The sequence below is a fragment of the Macaca nemestrina genome, chromosome X (assembly GCF_043159975.1).
Source record: "Macaca nemestrina isolate mMacNem1 chromosome X, mMacNem.hap1, whole genome shotgun sequence".
Taxonomy (NCBI): domain Eukaryota; kingdom Metazoa; phylum Chordata; class Mammalia; order Primates; family Cercopithecidae; genus Macaca; species Macaca nemestrina.
In genome coordinates, this window is record NC_092145.1 from 122,816,876 (window position 1) to 122,838,014 (window position 21,139).

At 38.7% G+C, this 21,139-nt stretch overlaps 1 protein-coding gene across 1 annotated transcript in view; it reads right to left on the minus strand.

Annotated features, from left to right (window-relative positions):
• Positions 1-1,333: 1,333 nt before the first annotated feature.
• The window catches only part of LOC105463247 (cytochrome b-245 beta chain), a 34,680-nt gene continuing 14,874 nt past the window's right edge, over positions 1,334-21,139 (minus strand). The window contains exons 6-13 of the mRNA XM_011710262.3: positions 19,262-19,452; positions 16,333-16,462; positions 14,069-14,161; positions 11,309-11,562; positions 10,251-10,413; positions 8,894-9,040; positions 5,418-5,542; positions 1,334-4,343 (exon numbers count right to left, since the gene is read on the minus strand). Of these exons, the coding sequence (XP_011708564.1) occupies positions 4,217-4,343; positions 5,418-5,542; positions 8,894-9,040; positions 10,251-10,413; positions 11,309-11,562; positions 14,069-14,161; positions 16,333-16,462; positions 19,262-19,452 (1,230 nt within the window). The 3' untranslated portion in view covers positions 1,334-4,216. The remainder of the gene's footprint in view (positions 4,344-5,417; positions 5,543-8,893; positions 9,041-10,250; positions 10,414-11,308; positions 11,563-14,068; positions 14,162-16,332; positions 16,463-19,261; positions 19,453-21,139) is intronic.

The window sequence follows — 21,139 nt, forward strand, 5'->3', positions numbered from 1 at the left end:
AAGTAGACTTAATAAATATTGTTGAATCACCCTACAGCCTTCTTTTCTCCAAGCAAAATAATTCCATTTTTTGGTAAGTTCTATTTTATCATAATTTAAAAGTAAAAATTAGCATGAATCAGATTAACCAGTGTTTCTAAACTAAGACACCAAGCTACTTAAATGGTATAAACTAGAGATTTATGTTACCACTGTTACCCAGCTATTCTTGGTGCATAATGTGTACCCAGCATAATTGCTTTGAAAATATCCTTAGTTTTTGGCCGGGTGCAGTGACTCATGCCTGTAATCCCAGCACTTTGAGAGGCTGAGGCCGGCGGATCACCTGAGGTCGGGAGTTCGAGACCAGCCTGACCAACATGGAGAAACCCCATCTCTACTAAAAATACAAAATTAGCCAGGCAAGGTGGCGCATGCCTGTAATCCTAGCTACTCGGGAGGCTGAGGCAGGAGAATCGCTTGAACCTGGGAGGCGGAGGTTGCAGTGAGCTGAGATTGTGCCATTGCACTCCAGCCTGGGCACCAAGAGCAAAACTCTGTCTCAAAAAAAAAAAAAAAAAAAAAGAGAGAAATAAAATTACCTAGTGTAATCTGTTAGTGTAGTATAAAGGACATGGAGTTTGTCCCCAGAAAGATGTGGATTGAATGTTGACATAGTCACCCAATAGTTTTGGGAACTTTTCCTTCTCGTTCATCTTCGTTCAGACTGTTTTCTTATCAAAAAAATTGGGATAAAACGGCTACATTGTAGTGTCACTGAGGGATTAAATAAAGTATATGTGAAATATACTTTACTTAAGTATAGTAGGAGGTGTTTACCAAATATTGGCTATTTCTGTTATCGCTATTTATTTTAGGTAATGTCTTTTCCCTCCATGGCAGCACCTGGTGACTCCCACAGCAACATGTCATGCCCACACCCCCTATGCATTTTCTAAATAATGGAGATCGTAACTGGTTGACTCATTTAGAACAAAGGCTATCACAGAAGCATGAGCATATATGCCCACAATTGAACTTGATGACACTTAATTGTGAAGTTAGAACATGAAAGTTCAGTAGACGTGGAACAAAGATGTCACACTGGGGCTTCTTGGTTTCTGAAATTCTGTCTATAACATTAAGTTGCCCTCCCTGTCCCTTATATCAGTGTTGTGAGGATCAACAGTATTCAGCACAGAGCTTAGTCTTCAGCTTTCACCTCCCAGTCCATAAACCATGAAGTGTTTGGCATGTCATATGCAGAAACACAGAGTGTCTCAACCCCACCGGGGCAGAGAAAATCGTTACTAGCTGAATTTACCCTTTAATACAAAGATCAGTAACACAGACACAAAGAAAGCTCGTTTATTTTAATAGTTGAGCACAGTTTTGAGAATTCCCTGTAGGAATTATCTCCCAGGTCCCCCCCCCTAGAATTATTCACATACAAAGCCTGCAAGTATTCAAATTTCACAAACACAATTGCAAAAGCAGAAGAACTAAGAAAAGCTTTCATAGTCTCAAGATTAAAAACAATGCTTCATTATTCTTACAGTACCTGTTAATAAATGCTAAATACTAAGTGCTAAAAAAAAAAAACAGCTGGGCTGGCAGCTGGCTGCTGGTGGCTGGCAGCTGGTGGCTTGAGAGAAGAATAAAGAAGGCAGCTCTTATAATGACAGGCACTCTTATACTCATTTTTTATCTCAAAACTGGATAACACAGGGCAGATCTCTCCACTTTCATAATTTAGTTGGTTTCAAAGGTAGAAAACCTTGGAGAAACATTCTCAGAGCAACAAATGAAGCTGGTTTTAATTATGCACATAGGTTAGAAAGGGCCAATATTCTCAGACTCCTTATAATTGAGGTACCCTCTCCAGTTCATACTTTGGTGTAAAGAATTGAAACAATAAAAAGAGCCTGAGTCATAGTAATAACACAAATAAATACCTGTTGAATAGATGAATTGATACCTGAGGTGCAGTGTGAACAGGCTGGACCTAAGTATCTCTAAGCAGAAACCATCCCAGTACATTTTACAAAGGCTACATTCACACAGCAGGCCTTATTTGTCAGACCTACCCTCAGTGCCCTGAGGATTCTGGGAGACCAAAGGAACAGTAGTATGACAAAGAACAACTGAGTTCTTATTTAGTTCATCCTAGTCCCCTGAATAATCCTCCTCAGCATCAAAATTTGTGACCAGATTTAAAAATATTCAATACCCTAGATAATCAAAACAACATGAATATGTGTATACTTCCTTCAATTACATTCAATACATATAAAATTTTAAGAAATCTGGGGCAGGGAATGACCAATATGAGACCCCCTTCCCCTGTCTCTCCCTTTTGCCTTTTTTATTTTCTCTTACTCTCCCATTCTCTTTTCTCCACATTTCCTTTTCCTCCTAAATCAGTCTCCTGCCCTTCCCCCAGCTCTTTCTCTTTCTTCCTCATTACCAAAGTTGAAGAGTTCTAAATATTTGTTGCTCCAAGGGGTGGGGCAAATAAAACTGGTTTTAGTTCCCAGAAATGGGACCAGTTCTAAGAAAAAAAAAACAAAACCCTGCTCTTGGCCACACTAACAGTGATTTAGAGACTCTCTCTTGAACATATATTCATAACATACTATTGAGTGTGAATTTGATCTCTGTACAGAGATTTTTTTTTTTTTTTTTTTTTTTTTTTTTTTTTTTTTTTTTGAGACGGAGTCTTGCTCTGTCGCCCAGGCTGGAGTGCAGTGGCCGGATCTCAGCTCACTGCAAGCTCTGCCTCCCGGGTTTACGCCATTCTCCTGCCTCAGCCTCCGGAGTAGCTGGGACTACAGGCGCCCGCCACCTCGCCCAGCTAGTTTTTTGTATTTTTAGTAGAGACGGGGTTTCATGGTGTTAGCCAGGATGGTCTCGATCTCCTGACCTCGTGATCCGCCCGTCTCGGCCTCCCAAAGTGCTGGGATTACAGGCTTGAGCCACCGCGCCCGGCCTGTACAGAGATTTTTGTTTCTGGATTGTTAATTTCAGGATGATCATGATGATATAATACAAATAAACCATTAGTCACACAGATGTGATCCATTTCTTGTGTGTATTTATGGAAAACAAGGGGTGGGTGCTATTTAAAACAAATGACCGTATCAGATACATATTTGTCACAATTCTTAAGTTCAATATTCATAAGGGCTAGCTGGAGTAGACCACTTTGGGCAGGAAATCAGTCTACATTTATTTTATAGCACAAGGAGCAGGACTAGATGAACCAGAGTCATGGCAGGAGGTTAACTCTCCACCTCCAACCCTCTTTTTTCATGCTTCAAATAAGAATGTGCAGAACCCTCCAGGCCATCCTATTGGTTAGTATCCTTAGCCTGTTCTTGACCCTAGGGAGAATCAGATTCCTTTGGTCTATAAAAGTAATAGAAGTTATTTCTTTAGATAAATTTTGTTTAAGGCTTTAAATTAATTCTATGTTGGCATTGTGTGGTTCTAAGTTCATTCATTCATTCATTTAACAAACCTTACTTGAGTATCCACTCTCTGCCAAGCACCGTGGTAAATGATGAGTACTACATTAACTCCAATCAATCCAATATTATTTTGTAGAAAGAATATCTGGCCCAGTTACCCTGCTGTATTAGTAAACTGGAGTATGCTCAGATGTCAATACTGTCACTACTAAGTGTTGAGACACTCTCAACATATATTATATCCTAATGATCTGGAAAGTTTCCTTCAATATGATAATAATGATGGCAAAAATGACACAAAATATAAATATGTAGCTACTCCTTGGTTTCCTTCTTCTTTTGGGGAACATAAAAACTGATTTTGAGGATTCTGAGGCAGCTCAGTATTGTGGAAAGAGTATCACACCTGGAGTAAGATGGGCTAGATCTGATCACAGCTTCATAATCTTAGGGAATTTACTGAACCTTTTGATCCTTTCCCTTTTGATTCTAAAATTGAGACCAAGAATCTTTGCCCTACCTTCCACTGACATTACTGAGAGGAAAAAAATGACATAATGTTTGTAAAAGTGCTCTTAAAACCATAGAGCTCCAAATAAATACAACTTATCACCATCAAACAATCTTTGACATTCCTTTAAGGGAAAACCATTACATTATAGTTTCTTTCTGTCCATTTTTAAGCAAGGGGTATTTATATGATCAATTAGCATTATTTGAACAATTGGCAGCACAACCCACATTTATTTCCTCATGGAAGAGATGAGTTAGAAGTTTTCCTTGTTGAAAATGAAATGCACTCCCCGAGGGCCAGACTCAGAGTTGGAGATGCTCTGTTTACTGAGGGTTTTAGCCAAGGCTTCAGGTCCACAGAGGAAAACTCCTATTCTGGTACTTTTGGGAAAGAAAAAAAAAAGACAATTTCAAGCTTTGGGATGAGATGTCTACAAAGCAGGTAGGTGAATTTCCCATTAATTTGAGGTCCCAGGGCAAAGTCCCCTCTGCTCCTTTGATCATATTGCTCAGAGGGAGTGTGGTTCAGTCTGTTTGTGTGAGCATCTGGATAGTTCAAAAGGTAGTTGACTTCCCTGGCAAAAATAAAATCCAACCAAGGTTTTTGGAACTTATATCACAGAGAAAATGGTGGTGAATTCATGAGTCTGTGGGCTACTTTCCTTCAGGGCTCTGTACCCCCTGGCATCTTGAAATTAGGAACAAACCAACTATGCCAGCCACTCGGTGTGGCTTCATTTCTCTAATTTTTAGAGTCTAAAGCCCTGTTCAAAGTGTGGTTTCCGATCAGTAGCCTTGGCATCAGCGTTTTTAAAAATGCAGATTACCTGGCCCTACCCCAAATCTTCTAAATCGGTATCTGCATTTTAAAGAGATCCCCAGGTACTTTGTATGCTCCTTACAGTGCCAAAAGCAATAGTCTACAGGGTACCTGTATGGTGATCTCTTGAGTTTCTCAGGTGTTCTAGCAAGATAAGGGATCCCCCTCAAGGTTTTATAATGACTAAAGTTTTAGTGAGAGCAGAAAGCACCTTGAGACATCTGTCAACTTAAGATTTTAGACCCAGAAGCTGTAACTAAAAGTGGGGACAGTGTCTCCTTAACAATATGTATAAATTGTATTGAATCTTTAAAAGAAGCAGATACACTAATGAAATTTAGGAGACTAAAGAAAAGAACCAAGTTGTGGCCCTACTTGGGACAGGCAGGTTGAGAAAGTCTGAGATGGGGACCTGGAAATCTTTGTTTTTAATAACTCTCCAGGTAATTTGGTATAATTTAAAGATTCCTTCTTAAAGTTGAAGATATCTGGAATCTTTTGTTGGGCATGAATTCAACCTTTATATAGTAATATACATATTTGAGTTTCTAAAATATACAAGTTTAGATATGTATGGGGGCTGCTGCTTTAGGCAGATGCAAGCTTCAAAAACATCTTGGTGACAGACTCCTTACTTAGGGTGTTGACTCGCAATTGTCTTGAATTCATTATCCCAGTTGGGCCGTCCATACAAAGTCTTTTGTTTCAGGCCTGTGATCACATCTTTCTCCTCATCATGGTGCACAGCAAAGTGATTGGCCTACAGGAAAGGACATGAATTCAGAAAAAAAGAGACATGCTGTAAAAGCACATGCAATGTATTTACATCCTTCACAAACTATTCTAACCAAGGCACCCTGCTGGATGCTGAAAGGTATACAAAGATAAATAAACTGGATCTCTCTCAAGCAATTTACAATCTAGAAAGGGAGACTTTGAAGTATAAATATAAATAATCCCATATGTCGAACAGGGTATGATGAGTGTCATGAAAGAGGCACAAGTGTCCTAATGAGAACAAAGAAGGAAGGTGGAGTAGAAGAACAGGGTAAGGGTTAGGGCTGCAGTATTTGAGTCAGGCATTGATGGATGAGTAGTGTCTCACTGTTTTTCTCTCTGTTCTATGTTTGACTTTTTCTCTTCACCCTAATATACTTCCACTCCTTTGGGAGAATTACTAAGAGATGTAACAATTTTTGACTAAAATGCAGCAATACTTTGGTAGCATAATAAGACATCAAATCAAGCCTAGAGCTAGTGTGTGTGCGTGTGTGTGTGCGTGTGTGTGTGCGTATGTGTATATAGTCACATGCTGTTTTTCTGCTACCATTCTAGGAGGCTTCAGTTTGAACAACAGGTATTTTTCATGAAAGTGGTTAATTAAATTTATTTTTAAAAAGCAAATCAGATTGATGATGGGCATAGAGGATATTAAGAAAGGTGGGCACTCCAATTTAATAATCCTATAGAGATCAGTTTGGTAAAGCAAAATAATTAATTTTTAACACAAATAAATTACTGATTTAAAAAAACTGTGCTTTGTTTTTTAAATAACAAAACAGTAAAGCAGTTTATATAATATAGATTTTTTCCTGAGTTTTATTTTTATCAAAGCATTTTTGTTTTGCTTTTAAATTGCAGAAGTGGCATTTCAAAACCACTTTTTCTGGAGCAACAATTCTTATGGTGATGTTTCCTTAATCTGTATTTGCTACAAGGTTCCTTTAAGACTTGGAGAATCTGTGGTAAACAATATGTCAAAACCCAAATGGGAATTCAGTCTTCACAGTGACAGGGTGCACATGGAAGATGCTCAGGGTTGTGGAGCCAATGTCTGTGTATACCCAGTTGCTATAGTTTGAATGTATCCTCTCCAAAATTCAGATGTTGCCAATGTGATAGCAGTAAGAAGTGGAGCCTTATAAAGATGATTAAGACATAAAGGATCATCCCTTATGAATGAGTTAAGGGCTTTGGAAAAGAGTCATCACACAGTATTTGATGAGCCTGCCCTTTTTCTTTCCACCATGTGAAAACACAGAATTTCTCCCACCCAGAAGACGCAGCCTTTGCTAGACAACCAAACCTGTTGGTGTCTTGATCTTGGACTTGCCAGCCTCCAGAACTTTGAGAAAATAAATTTCTGTTCTTTATAAATTATCCAGCCTCGGGTATTTTGTTATAGCAGCACAAATGGACTAAGACACCAGCTGAGACACAGGACAGAAATATGCAGAGACTCTTGCCTTAGCTCCTCACTCATGGTGGCAGCATCTGTTTCCAGGCCAAGTCATTAATGTTTGCTTATTTACAAAGATGTTACCACTCCAGGAATCATTAACTTGTTTCAGGGTTTGTCAATTTCAGCACTGTTGATATTTGGGACTGTATAATTCTTTGTTGTGGGGGGCTGTCTTGTTAATCGTAGGATATTTACATTGCCAACTGTCTCTGGTGTGTGTCTTGGGGGGAACAGAGCAAAACTGTTCCTGTTGAGAACTATTGGCTTACTTTATTATAGTGGTCTCCAAACAGTTTTGGAAGAGCACCCTCATTGTACACACACACACACACATACACACACACATACATGCATATATACCACCTTCATTAGATATATAATAATTTATTCATAAACGATAATCATGAACTACTGCGAGATGCTGAGAGTGAAGGCTCTGGCACATTCTGTCTCTGTCACTTACTTGTTGGGTGCTCTTAGGAAAATGACCTAACCTGGTCTGAGTTTCCTCATCTGTAAAGTGTGGATAATAATAGGGGCTACTTTATAGTGTTGGTGAGAGGATAAAATTAGACAATCTATGTAAATAGATACATAAGAATAATACTTGGCAATATATATACATAACAATTATAAAGGTAGTGAGTATATTATAAAACATACAAAAACATAAATTAAATTTTATAAACACATATGTACATATAAATATATATGTGATACATATATAAATACGTATTAAAATATATACATATATACAGAATCCTTTATATGCTTATGTACGTTATACATACAGATGCTCCTCAGCTTACAATGGGGTTATATCCTGATAAAACCATCATTAAATTGAAAATACCATAAGTCTAAAATGGGTTTAATACATCTAACTTAATAAACATCATAGTTTAGTCTAGACCACCTTAAATGTGCTCAGAACACTTATATTAGCCTACAATTCCACAAAATCATCTAACAAGAAGCCTGTTTGTAATAAAAGGTTTAATACCACATGTAATTTGTTGAATGCAATATTGAAGTATGGCTTCTACTGAATGCATATTGCTTTCACTTCATTGCAAAGTTGAAAAATCAGGCCGGGCGCGGTGGCTCAAGCCTGTAATCCCAGCACTTTGGGAGGCCAAGATGGGCGGATCACGAGGTCAGGAGATCGAGACCATCCTGGCTAACATGGTGAAACCCCGTCTCTACTAAAAAAATACAAAAAAAAAACTAGCCGGGCGAGGTGGCGGGCACCTGTAGTCCAGCTACTCGGGAGGTTGAGGCAGGATAATGGCTTGAACCCGGGAGGTGGAGCTTGCAGTGAGCTGAGATCCGCCACTGCACTCCAGCCTGGGCAACAGAGCGAGACTCTGCCTCAAAAAAAAAAAAAAAAAAGAAAGAAAAATCATAAGTTGAACCACTGTAAGTTGGGGACTGTCTGTTTTATACAGACACACACACACACACAGAGAGAGAGAGAGAAAGAGAGAGAGAGACAGAGAAAGAGAGAGAGAGACAGAGAAAGAGAGAGAGAGACAGAGAAAGAGAGAGAGAGAGACAGAGAAAGAGAAAGCTAAATTTTCCCCAAAATAACCCTGTGCATCATCTCAATCACCGGTTTCAGAGTGCCTGGCGGGAGAATTGATCTAATAATGTCAAAGTGATGGCTTTTATTCCCTCACAGGCTCTGATTCTAATCTGAGCAGTCTAAATATCATGTGGCGATACTAAATGAGAGTGAACGGACCGGATCACCAAATCCACTAACTGTACTTAGAAAAAATGGTGCACAAGACACACCAATAACCAGGGGGAAGTTCATAAGCCCTGTACGCTATGGGAAGGACCTGAGCCTTGGAGTCTTGTCCTTACCTGAGACTCATCCCAGCCAGTGAGGTAGATGTTGTAGCTGAGGAAACCGGCATTGTTCCTTTCCTGCATCTGGCTCTCCAGCAGTTGCAGCAGGTCTGCAAACCACTCAAAGGCATGTGTGTCCCGGCACAGCCAGTAGAAGTAGATCTGAAAATGGGGTGGATCATGAAGCAGATTATATTTGGCAGGCCCTATCAGCATTAACATGTGGAATTCCACTTTCTGTCACCCAAACTTTTTCCTGATGCTCAGAATGCCTAGAAACATAGATTTTCGGAAGGCTCTGGACATCTCACAGGGTAGTTTACATGAACCTGCTCTGGCCTTCACTCTAGCAGGGCAGTAAATAAGTAACCCGGCCTCAGAAATACATGGCTTAAGAAAAAACTATTAGCCCACCAAGTTTCTCTCTGAGTCTGCTCTTACTCTCCCAGAATCCCTGGCTTCCTTTGAACCTCTTCTTAGAAAGCCTGATGGAATCTAGACTAGCAGGGATTGCCACAGAAATTCTTCCCTGCCTGCTACTGCCAGACATTCATGAGTTCCTAGGGGAAAAATAAGGTTCTATGCATATCTCCTGCACATGGAAAAGAGGTACAGGGAGAATGAAAAGTCAAGGTAGGCTTAATGTCCCTATTAGAGTTTATCTTTACAGTTATTAGAATGGCCTGAGGTTTATTTAGGATGCCCTTTATTACAGAATAAAACCAAATTTATAGTTAACCAAAAAATCCCCTGTGAATTGACCCTGAGGAGATATTCGTAAGTAGAGTTTCAGGTCTCCTCTTCTCCCTTTGCAAAAAGAAGTATTGGGTGGTGGGGAGGGTGGCTGGAAATTGAATCAATCTCAATATCCAACACAAGATGAAAGAAAAATTATTCAATATCCTCTCAATAGAACATGAAGGGATCATTTAAAGTCATCATTATAAAGCCTGTGAAAACATTGAAAATCACTTTCTGTAATATGTTTTTTAAAAGCAGGACATGAAATTATACATACTCAATATTTACAACTTTCTAAAAATATATAAACATGGAAATATTAGAAGAGAATATACAAAAATTATAGCTATTGAGTTGGGGCCGTGAATACTTTCCCAACTTTCTTTCTTCTGAATTTCCAGCAACACTATACAAATACAATATATTCCCTTCACTAATAGGCCTACTTATCTAGAAGCACATTAGATTTAACAAACATTCTTTTGAAGAAAACCCCGTCTCTCTAGAACCACTGGAAGCTTTTCTTCACTTCCCAGGGTCTCTGCCAACCTTAGCCCTGAAAGCATTCTCAGGCCTCACATGGCAGAGTATGGTTACTGCTCTAGGTCCTCCGATAAATGAAAGCACTTACCTTTTTGAGCCTCAGATTGGTGGCGTTATTGCAATATTTGTACCAGACTGACTTGAGAATGGATGCGAAGGGTGTGACCCCAATCCCAGCTCCCACTAACATCACCACCTCATAGCTGAACACATCTTCACTGGCAGTGCCAAAGGGCCCATCAACCGCTATCCTGAAGGGAAATGGGGAGGAGATAGTTACAGAGATGTCTTGATCTTCAGAGGGAGATGGGACACTCATAATTATTGGGGATGTGCAATATGTTAATTCAAATTGGAATAATGTATCTATTGGGTGCTTCCTTCCATGAAATAGCTTTCAAGTAACCAAACTTAGTGCCAACGTTGGGTTTGGAAGTGAGAAGAGAAATATTTGGCTAACCAAAAACATTTGGTAACTCGGAACAAGTTTTTGTTTGTTTGTTTGTTTGTTTGTTTGTTTTTATCGCCCCATTCCTCTTCACACACAACAATGCCCCCTCCACACATACCCTGTGTCTTGCCAGGACATCCCACTCTTGAAAATCTCGCACACGCTGCACACTGAAGTGAGAATTTGCCGCATCATAACATCTTGTAGATTTAATGTCTCCACTTTTCATTTGTCTATTCATTGAGTTATTCAACAAACTCTCAAACCTTTCTTTAGCATCTACTAAGTACCTGATAGCATGTTGGGCATGCAGGGAAAAGGAGGCAAAGGGGCTAATATATGGCATTTAACCTCAAAAAAATTATGCCAATGAAAATTTAAGAATATTTTTGATACACTACTATTATATTTGTTAGGAAAGTTAATCTAACTTGGCCTTGACCCTTACATATTTAAAGGAATTTGGGAGTATTTATTTCTAATATTTGATTCAAAGGTTTCATATTTCACATAACATTTATGAAAATATGCATAAACACACCACACATATCAAATGGCGACCACAGAAATAACTACGTATATTCTTAGAACCTGTGTGTTTTGTTGGAGACTTAGTAAAACATGGAGGAAGAGGAGCTATTTAATGCCATTTTTCCTGAACTCATACATGCTGGTAATATGTACTTTTTACTCACTTAGGTAGTTTCCACGCATCTTGAAACTCCTGCTTATCACAGCCACAAGCATTGAACAGCCCCTCTGTCCAGTCCCCAACGATGCGGATATGGATACTAAAGAAGTCTTCCTCAGGGGCAGATGTCAGTGTGAAAGGGTGCCACTCCAGCTTGGACACCTTGGGGCACTTGACAAAAATGTATTGTCCCACTTCCATTTTGAACCCCTTCTTCTTCATCTGTAGCTCGATGGTTTTGAAAGGGTGAGTGACCACCTATAGAATAAAACATATGTCTGGAAATGACATCTTTCCTAAATACTTGCCTTTTTAGTGTCCATATGGATAAAAAACTGAGCTAAATTGGCCCACCTAGATCTTTGCTTTAGGGACAACACAGCAGTTCCTCCAGCAGATGTGTCTGTCACAGGGAATTGCCCTCAGTTGTAGCCCATTACTAAAGATGGGCTGATTATGGGATACTGAGGCCTAGTCCCTTTTCCTTAACTTAGGTTAACTCCAAGGGGCTATCTCAATTCCCGCACTCCCTGTAGTATCATCTGAGACCACAGTTGCAACTAGAAAGAGGGTCAGCTTTTCTCTCTCCCCATTCCTGCCTTTCTTACTTCCTTTCCAGGTTTATCTCTTACAGAATGCCTTAGAAACCTTCTGCATGCAGTTATTTCTCAGTCTTTACCAGGGAATCCAACATAAAAAATCAGCCTATTGTGATTTTTTTTTTTCCTCTCAGAAGTCAAAAAAGTGCTAAAAAATTTACAAAAAGTGATGTTTCCTGCTCAGCCTTCCTATCTCCCCAGAGGATGAGAGAGGGCCTTAGTATTAGGTTGGTGCAAAAGTAATTGCGGTTTTTGCCATTAAAAATATGGCAAAAACCGCAATAACTTTTGCACCAACCTAATAGCTGGCCAGAAGAAGGAGATCCCATTGGCTAGTTATGTAGCAACATTCTCCCAACCAAGACTAAGTTGGTCTATCTTTGTCTTTAATCACACCTTGAATCTGCCTGATTCCATGTGTTATTTCTACATTTCTCCCTATCTGGGGAGTACACCATCTATTCTACCCACCCATTGCCATCCTCATTTGTCTATGTACACACATGTTTATAACAGCTTTATTCATAATAGCAAAAAACAGGAAACAATCCAAATGTCCATCAACTATTGAGTGGATAATTTTTTAAAAAGTAGAACACAGTGAACAGCAAGACAGAAAGTAATATACTGTTTCTTTCATGATTCTTAAGACTTCTAGAAGAACTCTATATGTATAACTAAAGACAAACCAAGGGACATCAAAGGAAAGAAAAATCAATAGAAATAAAATAGCAGCTTCCTAACGTTAACTGATACTGCTGGGCTTTTCTTGAACAGGGAGTTGAGGAAGAGTGAAAAATTCTTTTTTAAAAAATGTCAAACGTTTCCAGAACTTGTGAATTAAATGCATCTTACGTGATAAAAACTATAACCAACTTCCCTTCTGCTCTGAAATAAGGAGTTGCAAAGCTTCATTTTGAAAACAGAAAATTAAAATTATGTTGAAAATTGTTTACCATGTTGCAATTTTGTGTTGTGGAAACAATTTTTTACCATATTACAATTTTGCTATCACAGGCACAAATGAGATGTAACTAAATAAGTGGATAGCATTCTCATTGGAATACTTTTGGATAACATCTCGTCTCTCATATTTATTTATATGAGAAGAAAACAATTATATATTTTCTTCAAAGGAAAACAAGTTTTCCTTAAAAGTATGTTTAAGAAAAATACTTGTCTGGTTCAGTCATCTCTAGTCTAGTAAAGGACATTTTGCAGCAACTGTTTTTGCTGATCTGTGGGATTGTTCTTATAATGCAATATAAATATCACAAAAGGAGAACTGTTGTGGTTTCCTATATTTCAAGACTTCCAAGGCCAGCTGAACTAGCTTTACTATGACCCACCAGAGACAGCAAATGAGGAAAGATAGGGTGGAGGACAGGAAGAATTTGTTGTTTTGCAAAAGTAACCCATAGTAGGGTTTTGGCAAATACTTTTTGAACTGAGTTGAATTGAATTAAATTTTATTTGATAAAGATATACTTTCCTGGTGTTTCCTGAAATTATAACAAGGAGTTCCATTTACATTTATTTAGTTGGATATTTATTTATTTTGCGATGAGAAACAGATTAGAGTTCAGGAAAAGTCACTCTAGACTTGGAATTAGGAGACCAAATTTGAGACGCAGCTTATTTACTAACTTGCTGAAATTTTGGGCACTTCAACTTTCATATTAGATTATTACATACACAGCAGAGAAAAGGTGGTAAAGATAACCTGAAAAACTAGCTCAGCCTCAATGAGACCTACCCTTAGATCTCTGGTTCTTTTGGCATCTGAAAATTTTAAGACTCAATTTATGCCCCTTTGAACTCACCTCTTTTTCTTTTCTGTTCTTAACTAACCAAATAATGTCTCTGTGTCCTTCCCCTACACACACACACACACACACACACACACACACACACACACACACACACAGTGGGTGAGGGAGATTCATGCACAGAAAGAACTTGGCTTCATTTTAACATCAAAAGTGGTAACTTGTAGTTTCCCCAGTTAAAGGTTCAAACATTTGATTATTGAGTGAAGTAACCTGAAATAAATTGTAGGTCTTCTCTCTGCTGTAACATCTGATCAATGATATAGAGGGGTTGGGAAGACTTGTCTATGATACAGTTAGACACTGGCCACTAGTAATTACTAAACCAATCAATACCTTGGTGATGACCACCTTCTGTTGAGATCGCCAAAACCGCACCAACCTCTCACAGAGATACAGAAACATGGGACCCACTATCCATTTCCAAGTCTGTAATCAGAGCAAACATGAAAATGACATACATTAACTGGTAATAGATAACAAAATATTCAGAGGGAGAAAAATTTGAGAAGCCAAGTTAATCTTTGTAGGCTTGCTTAAATATTTGACATTAGATAAATACATTTCTTCTACAATGGAATATATGAAAATATCTGAGACTAAGATAATTTTGAGCCAGTAAAAGTAAACATTCTCCTTAGTCACATTAGGGAACTGTACTGACAATATAAAACTTTCCCAAGAGGAACTGTTCACAAGAATGGGATTTCCTCTCAGTGTTGCAACTACAGTTGCAGTAACCCTATAACAAAGCAAGGCTGGTTTCAGAATTAACATTTCTTTAAAGGATAACATTTCAGCAACACAATATTTTTAATGCAACATTGTGATTGCTTTCTCTTAGTTATGTAGTCAGAGTGACAAATTTGCAAGATGACAAATTTTGTGCAAGAGTTTGGCTGTTTCTCCAATATTCTGAGAAATTCTGGGAGTATGCAATGCACTTGCTGAATGGAGACAAACCCAGAGCTTTTTGGACTTCTTTAGATAGCTCTTGGGTCAGAACATGCAGAACATGTAGTGTTTCTGAACACTGGAATTACTCTGTAGCATTGTTGGCCGTGTAAAAACATTGAGGCCAAACAGATCCATCCTGAAACTCAGCCAGTTGGAAATCTAGTTTAATACCTAAACTAGCAAAGAATTTTAGACGGCAATATTATCTAAAAGATGACTTTCCGGAATGTATTCTAAGGGGGAAAAATAAGAGAGTGCTTCCCATAGTCTCATATATAATCTTTCTACTAAATTACTTTTATAGGAAACTTACTGTTGGAAATTGAGAGCACCTGAATCTCCCCATCTTCAGCCAAACTTGAAGAATATTTGCCCTAGATATAAACAATGTTCTGTTTTCGGCCTTTGTTTTAATGGGATAGATATTTAAAACAGTCTCAAATCATCCATCTGTTTCCTGAGTGCTACCATGGAGCCCCACTGAATGGAGCCAGATTTGGATATTGTTGCTGGTATACCTAGAAATTCTTTGAGATGGGTTTCTGTTAAGGCACTAGTACTCTGACTCCAGCTGTCATCGAGGAAATGTGCCTTCCCCTGCCCACAAGAGGATTGGCAATACAGTTCCCTTTTTATCCTTTCTACTGATGTCTGCATGTAGTGGAGCCAATTCACTGATATGTCTAGTTGCTTTCATTAATGGGAAAGGATGCTTAAAGATACTAAGTCCTCAGATAGTATGCTGTGTCTGGAGGAAGAGTGCTCCTATGCTAAGAAGAGTAGGAAAAAAGAAAGGAGAAAATAAAATGGAAAATTTGCCTTTATGTTATACTATGCTTGAGGAAAAAAAAATAATCCTCTTCAGAAGCCCTGCACAAATGTTGATTTTTGCCTAGTTTTATACCAATGGCGAGCACAATAACCAACAAAGTATACTGTCTGCCAATGGGGGGAATGCTATGAAGATTACAAGGCCCACATCTTACTCTATGGAGCAGTGATATGAGAATACACAAAATGGAGCCCTCCAGAGCTCCCAATAGAAGAAAGAAAGTATTTCACCATGTATTTCTTTGGTCACCCTTGCCACATTTCTGCCCACCACATGATGCCATTGGATGTTGGTATGTACCTGGCTGTCCAGCCTCCTTTATGCTTCATAAACAGGAAACTCCTAATGCCTAAAGGTAGCCTTATGTACCACCTCATCAATTTCCTTTTCAAATCTGAAAGCTGTATAGAAAGTAGTATGTGCTGATATCTGAAGAGGCCCTTCACTCCTTATAAGTGATTTATTTGAGCTATCCAACTCAGCTCAAGATGGAATCCCAAGTGTCCCCCCAAAAATGGCGTCGTCATGAAGAAAAGAGATGCAACTTCTTGAACCAAAACACCACTTCTAAAAAGACTATTTTTCCAAGTTTTATATCAGGATGTTAATAACAGAACAATGCAAAGCTTAGTTTCCAAGAAGCAAGTCTATCCAATAAACACAGCAGAGAAAAGTAGACACACGTTTTAGCTGTTCCATGACATTTGTAATGGACATCTATATAGATGTATAACATCTGTACATGTTTCTTAGACACAGGTTAAAGATTGTCAGTAATGAAACTGTAATAACAACAATGAATTGTACATACCATAGGAGGGTTTCCAGCAAACTGAGGGATTGGGCAGGCCTCTATTTTTCCCCATTCTGAGATTTTTTGTTCACAAACTTCTGGTCTATGCTTAACCAAACTCTCTGCGGTCTGCCCACGTACAATTCGTCTGGGAGAAAAATGTAAGTCCAGATCATTTAGTAATAGGAAATTAAACTGTTTTATTAAAAGATTCTGCATATATTTTAAGTGCTCTGATGTAGGTCCTGTACTTTTCACTTAAAAGTGATAGCTTATTGCTCCCTCTGAATAGATGAAAGGAAAGAAAATGTATAATACCCAGCAACAGAAAAAATGTATGTGCAATTACCAAAGGAATATTTACATGTAACATTATAGAGGGTAAGTCTTGGATCAAATTATCTTAAGGGAGAATTTGTACTTCTGTCTCAAGTATCATTTTCATTGACAAACAAACAAAAACAGAAAAATTGCAAATCTAACAGAGTGACTGCTGGTCCCTACAGTGCCTTTGTGCAAATTAGAAAAAGGTACTCTTCGTATGAGGATAGTCCTATAAGCAAAGGGCTCAATCATCAAAGTGTGGGCCAACTTTATCGTCCTTGGCCAGGCACCCACTATAGTAGACAACCAAGACAGTCATGCAGTAGCACTGAAGCTTATCAGAAGTGCCTTATTTGTGGGTTCGGAAATTATCTAAATCAAACCAAATTTTGAAACCAGTGTGAGATACTTAACTATATAGGGATTATAACATTCTCACAGACATCAACACTAATAGTGTGTACCTTAAAGTGCTCAGAGCCCATTCATTTCAATTCAATAAAAGTTGAGCAACTACCAAAACATAAGACAATTATTGGTGATAGAGAGAGGAAGGCACGACGTTGAGTAGACTTCAAGGAACATAAATGACAGCATCTTCAGAATATGTAAGAAGAAAAGACACAGAAAACCCATTGTAAAGGTTTGTTTTGGAGACCTAAAATTTATTGTGTCATTTGGTGTATTATGAGAATGTTTTAATTCAAGTTCATTAACCACTCCTTTCTATCCTTAGGTCTTAGGGAAGAGAATTATCATGTATTGAGCACCTATCATGTGCCAGGCTTGGGGAAAGACATTTTACACAAATTATCTCAGTTAATCCTCATGACAAGCCTGAGAGGCAAGTATTATTGCCTCCATTTTACATGAGAATGTAAATCAGAATGATTTAGTAACTCAAAGCAGAATGTTCTGGTGAAAACAATTCTGTTTTGTGTCAGACAGACTTGGGTTCAAATCTCAGTTCTAACCCTTACTAGTTTGGTGGACTCAGGCAAATTATTGAACTTCTTCTGAGCCTCAGTTCCTTCAGTTGTAAAACAGATGTAATAGTACCTCATTAAAGGTTCATTATAATAAGCAATTTGCATGATATATAAAAAATGCCAGACACAAAGTAAGAGTCCAAAAAATAACTATTAAAGTTCAAAATGCCTAAGTTCCCATGGGAAGAAAATGACAGGAAAATAATCTGATTTTCTCCTTCTCTTCTCAATGCCAGGACCAGGAGTCCAGAAACCTGCATTTTAAAACCAATTCAGCTGCTACGGAGCCATGAGACTGTGAGAAATCACCTAACCAGTGTAAAGAGCAGATTCTCTTCAGGTGGAGAAGGAGATAAACATATCTCCTCTGTCTGCTTCAAAGGAAGACGAATATCTGTGAAACTATACAAACAGAAAGTGGTGGAATTACTAAATTGGAGAAGGGAAGAAATTATTTCTCTTCTCTAGGATTACCTGAAACACTGGATTATGACTAAGTCCCATTTAAAGATACTTGAGTGCTTTAAGAGAGTAAACAGATTCTTGGTCTACATTGATTTCTCCATGCTTACAAAGAATTTATCAGGGGTCACAGTCAGCAAGTAGTTTAAGAATGCAGTGCCTAATGCAGCTTTCCCCACTCTTCCCCTTTTTCACGCTCATGTCTTGGCCACCAACTGGGCTCTGGGCAGAGTGAGTCTTGAGCTTCTACTTTCTCCACCCCTAATTTCCTGGAGCCCTATACCCACCAGGATACTTCCCCAGGCCTGCCTTTGTGTGCAGGTGGTATGAAACAGTACAAAAAAGGAAACTTGGTATGAAGGAGGATTTCCAATCAGGCAAACTCTCCTAACCACATAGCCAGGAACTGTGTGACTGTAAGAGCACATTTATCACAGCCTGCTTTAGACTGCCTGGCTCCAATCTCAGCTGGGCCACTTACCAGAGGGGTGGCTTAGGTTGCATATTTTAACATTTTAGCTCCAGGTTTCTTGTCTACAATTACTATCCCCAAGAAATGGTGATAGTGAGAAATCTATACATTTTGGGGGTTAAAAGAAATATCTCATGTCAAACCCTTAGCACAGACCCTTAATAGAAGTTAGCTGTTACTTTCATTATATTAGAATGTTTGAAGGCAACACCCATATATTTTTCCTGCTTGTATTTCTTGCAGTGCCTGAGATAGGTCCTCATACATGGTAGGCAACAAATAAATGATTGTGGGCTTAAATCAAAACTTATTGAACTATAATAAACCTCTTCAAATGGTTAATCATTAACTCTTCTAGTTTGGAGGTTTGTTTAATTTACTAGTGATTAAACCACAGGGGACATCATTACAGATATTCCGGATCCTACCAGTGCTCTCAACATGTTTTATACATTTGCAAAGATACTCAGACTTTGGTGTATTTTTCAAGCTTGCTATACATAACTGCACTATGAATAGCAATTACATGGGTGCATGAAACAAAAATGCCAGTGTTGAGTGGTTTCTATCAAACTGACCTCTGCTATCCTCTCACATTCCCTTAGCAGACAGGCTAACCACACGCAGGCAAGGAGGTCACTGCATCATGCCTAGAAATTGAGGGACATGAAATCCTTGACTTCAGAGTTTAAACACTCACTCAACTCCATGGATGGCAAGGCCAATGAAGAAGATCACAAAGAGATGATGTGTGTACCAAAAAACTTCAAAGTAAGACCTCCGGATGGTTTTGGTGGAGGAAGTGATAATTAATATGAGGCACAGCGTGATGACAACTCCAGTGATACCTGCCACCCGGGTCACAGCCAGGTAGAGGCCTCCTTCAGGGTTCTGTAAAATATAAACACACACACACACACACACACACATACACATTATTATAGGTTCTCAAATGCAGGACTATTATAAAGTGTCCAATGTATAGAACAATAGATATTTTCACCCCCTCTTTGAATAATCTTAATCATCCCTCACAGAGATATAGATTTGAAATAGATGTTTCTAAATTTTGAAACGCCTTACACGGTTCGGATGTCATAGGAAATGTGAATTGATATACTTAAATAGTTATTTCTAAGGGGGTAGAAAGTAAAGGAAATCAATCAACTGCAGGATGTCCTAAAAGTGTCTCAAAGCTCTTTCTCCCTTTGATTTTGAAAGGGTCACAGTGCTTAGTTTGAAAATATATTCTGGGAATGCCAAACATCATCAACTGTGTTCCCCAGAAGCAGATCCTGAGAGGAGACTTCATGGGCAAGTGACTTAGAAAACATGTGCTCCAAGAGAAACTGGTAAGAGAGTAGGGAATAGGATAGAAAAGATGAACAAGTCAAGCAAGGGGGTGAAATCAGGCAAAGTCTCACAAGGGATAGCTTCAGCCTGATCCTGCAGGGGAACTCTGGAGGGTAAGTTACAACTCAGAGTTTATCCTGTCTCCAGGCAAGGAAGCCAGGTTTCATAGTCTGCATCCACCAGTGACTGGCTAAGGGTTGCACAGGAACAGGCGTAACCATTCAGCCGCCCCCCACCAACCTTCCAACATCTTTGAGTCTGTGAGCAAAGGGATGCCCCAGGGCAGTCCTCTGAGGAGGAAACACAGCTACAGGTTATTGAAAATGAAAACATTTAGAAGAGTGGGAGAGCATAGATACAGCAAAAGTGATCCAGGAACAATTGAACAGAGCATGATAGTGTAGACTTACCTAGTTATGTTCATGTTGCCACCCTCATATATCATTGGGCAAACAATGAATAATGTAAAAGAAAAATTACCCAATATATTGTAGAAAAAAATCTGGTTTTTTACGATGCTGTTTAATTCTGTCCCTAAGGATATCAGGCAAGTTTTTCTCATGTAAGTCTGAGGATAATAATTATTTTTTCCCAAAACTAAACACAAGGAAACATTTTTAGAATTCAGTGCATATTAATGTGATTTAGTCATCTTCCCAAGTCATTGGGTACATGAAGACTTGAAGCTTCTGTCTCTGAGTGTAGGAAGCTTCAACAACTGCTGGGATAGAAGAAGTTCTTACTTCTGGATACCCTCCTGGCTACCCCTAGAGAAATGCTGAGTTACTCCCAGTGCACCTATTCTTCTCAAGGAATGACAATTTGTGGACACAGGCCATCCTTCAGATGTTGTAGGTAAGAAAAGACAAAGGCATCACTGACAACTGTCAGCTGGTGGCTGGCCTTACACTAATACTTAGGACAGGATGTTCCTTACTTCGCATAAATAATTTCACAAAAACACCAACATCAGAGGAGGTCACTCTGTGACTGTGATGGATTGAGATAAAAACAAAATCACTCCAAAATCATGTCTGAGCCTAGACAATGACTACTGCTTCTTTGCCTATTATAGACTTAATCCTATTCTGTTCCCTCTGCCTCCTAGAAAAAATAATTAACATACCTTATCTGAGAACTACCCCCAATTCCTGACCATAACTGATCCAGAAAAAATCCTTGCATTCTTAAATCCTCCCCCAAACTATCTAACAGTATCCTAAAT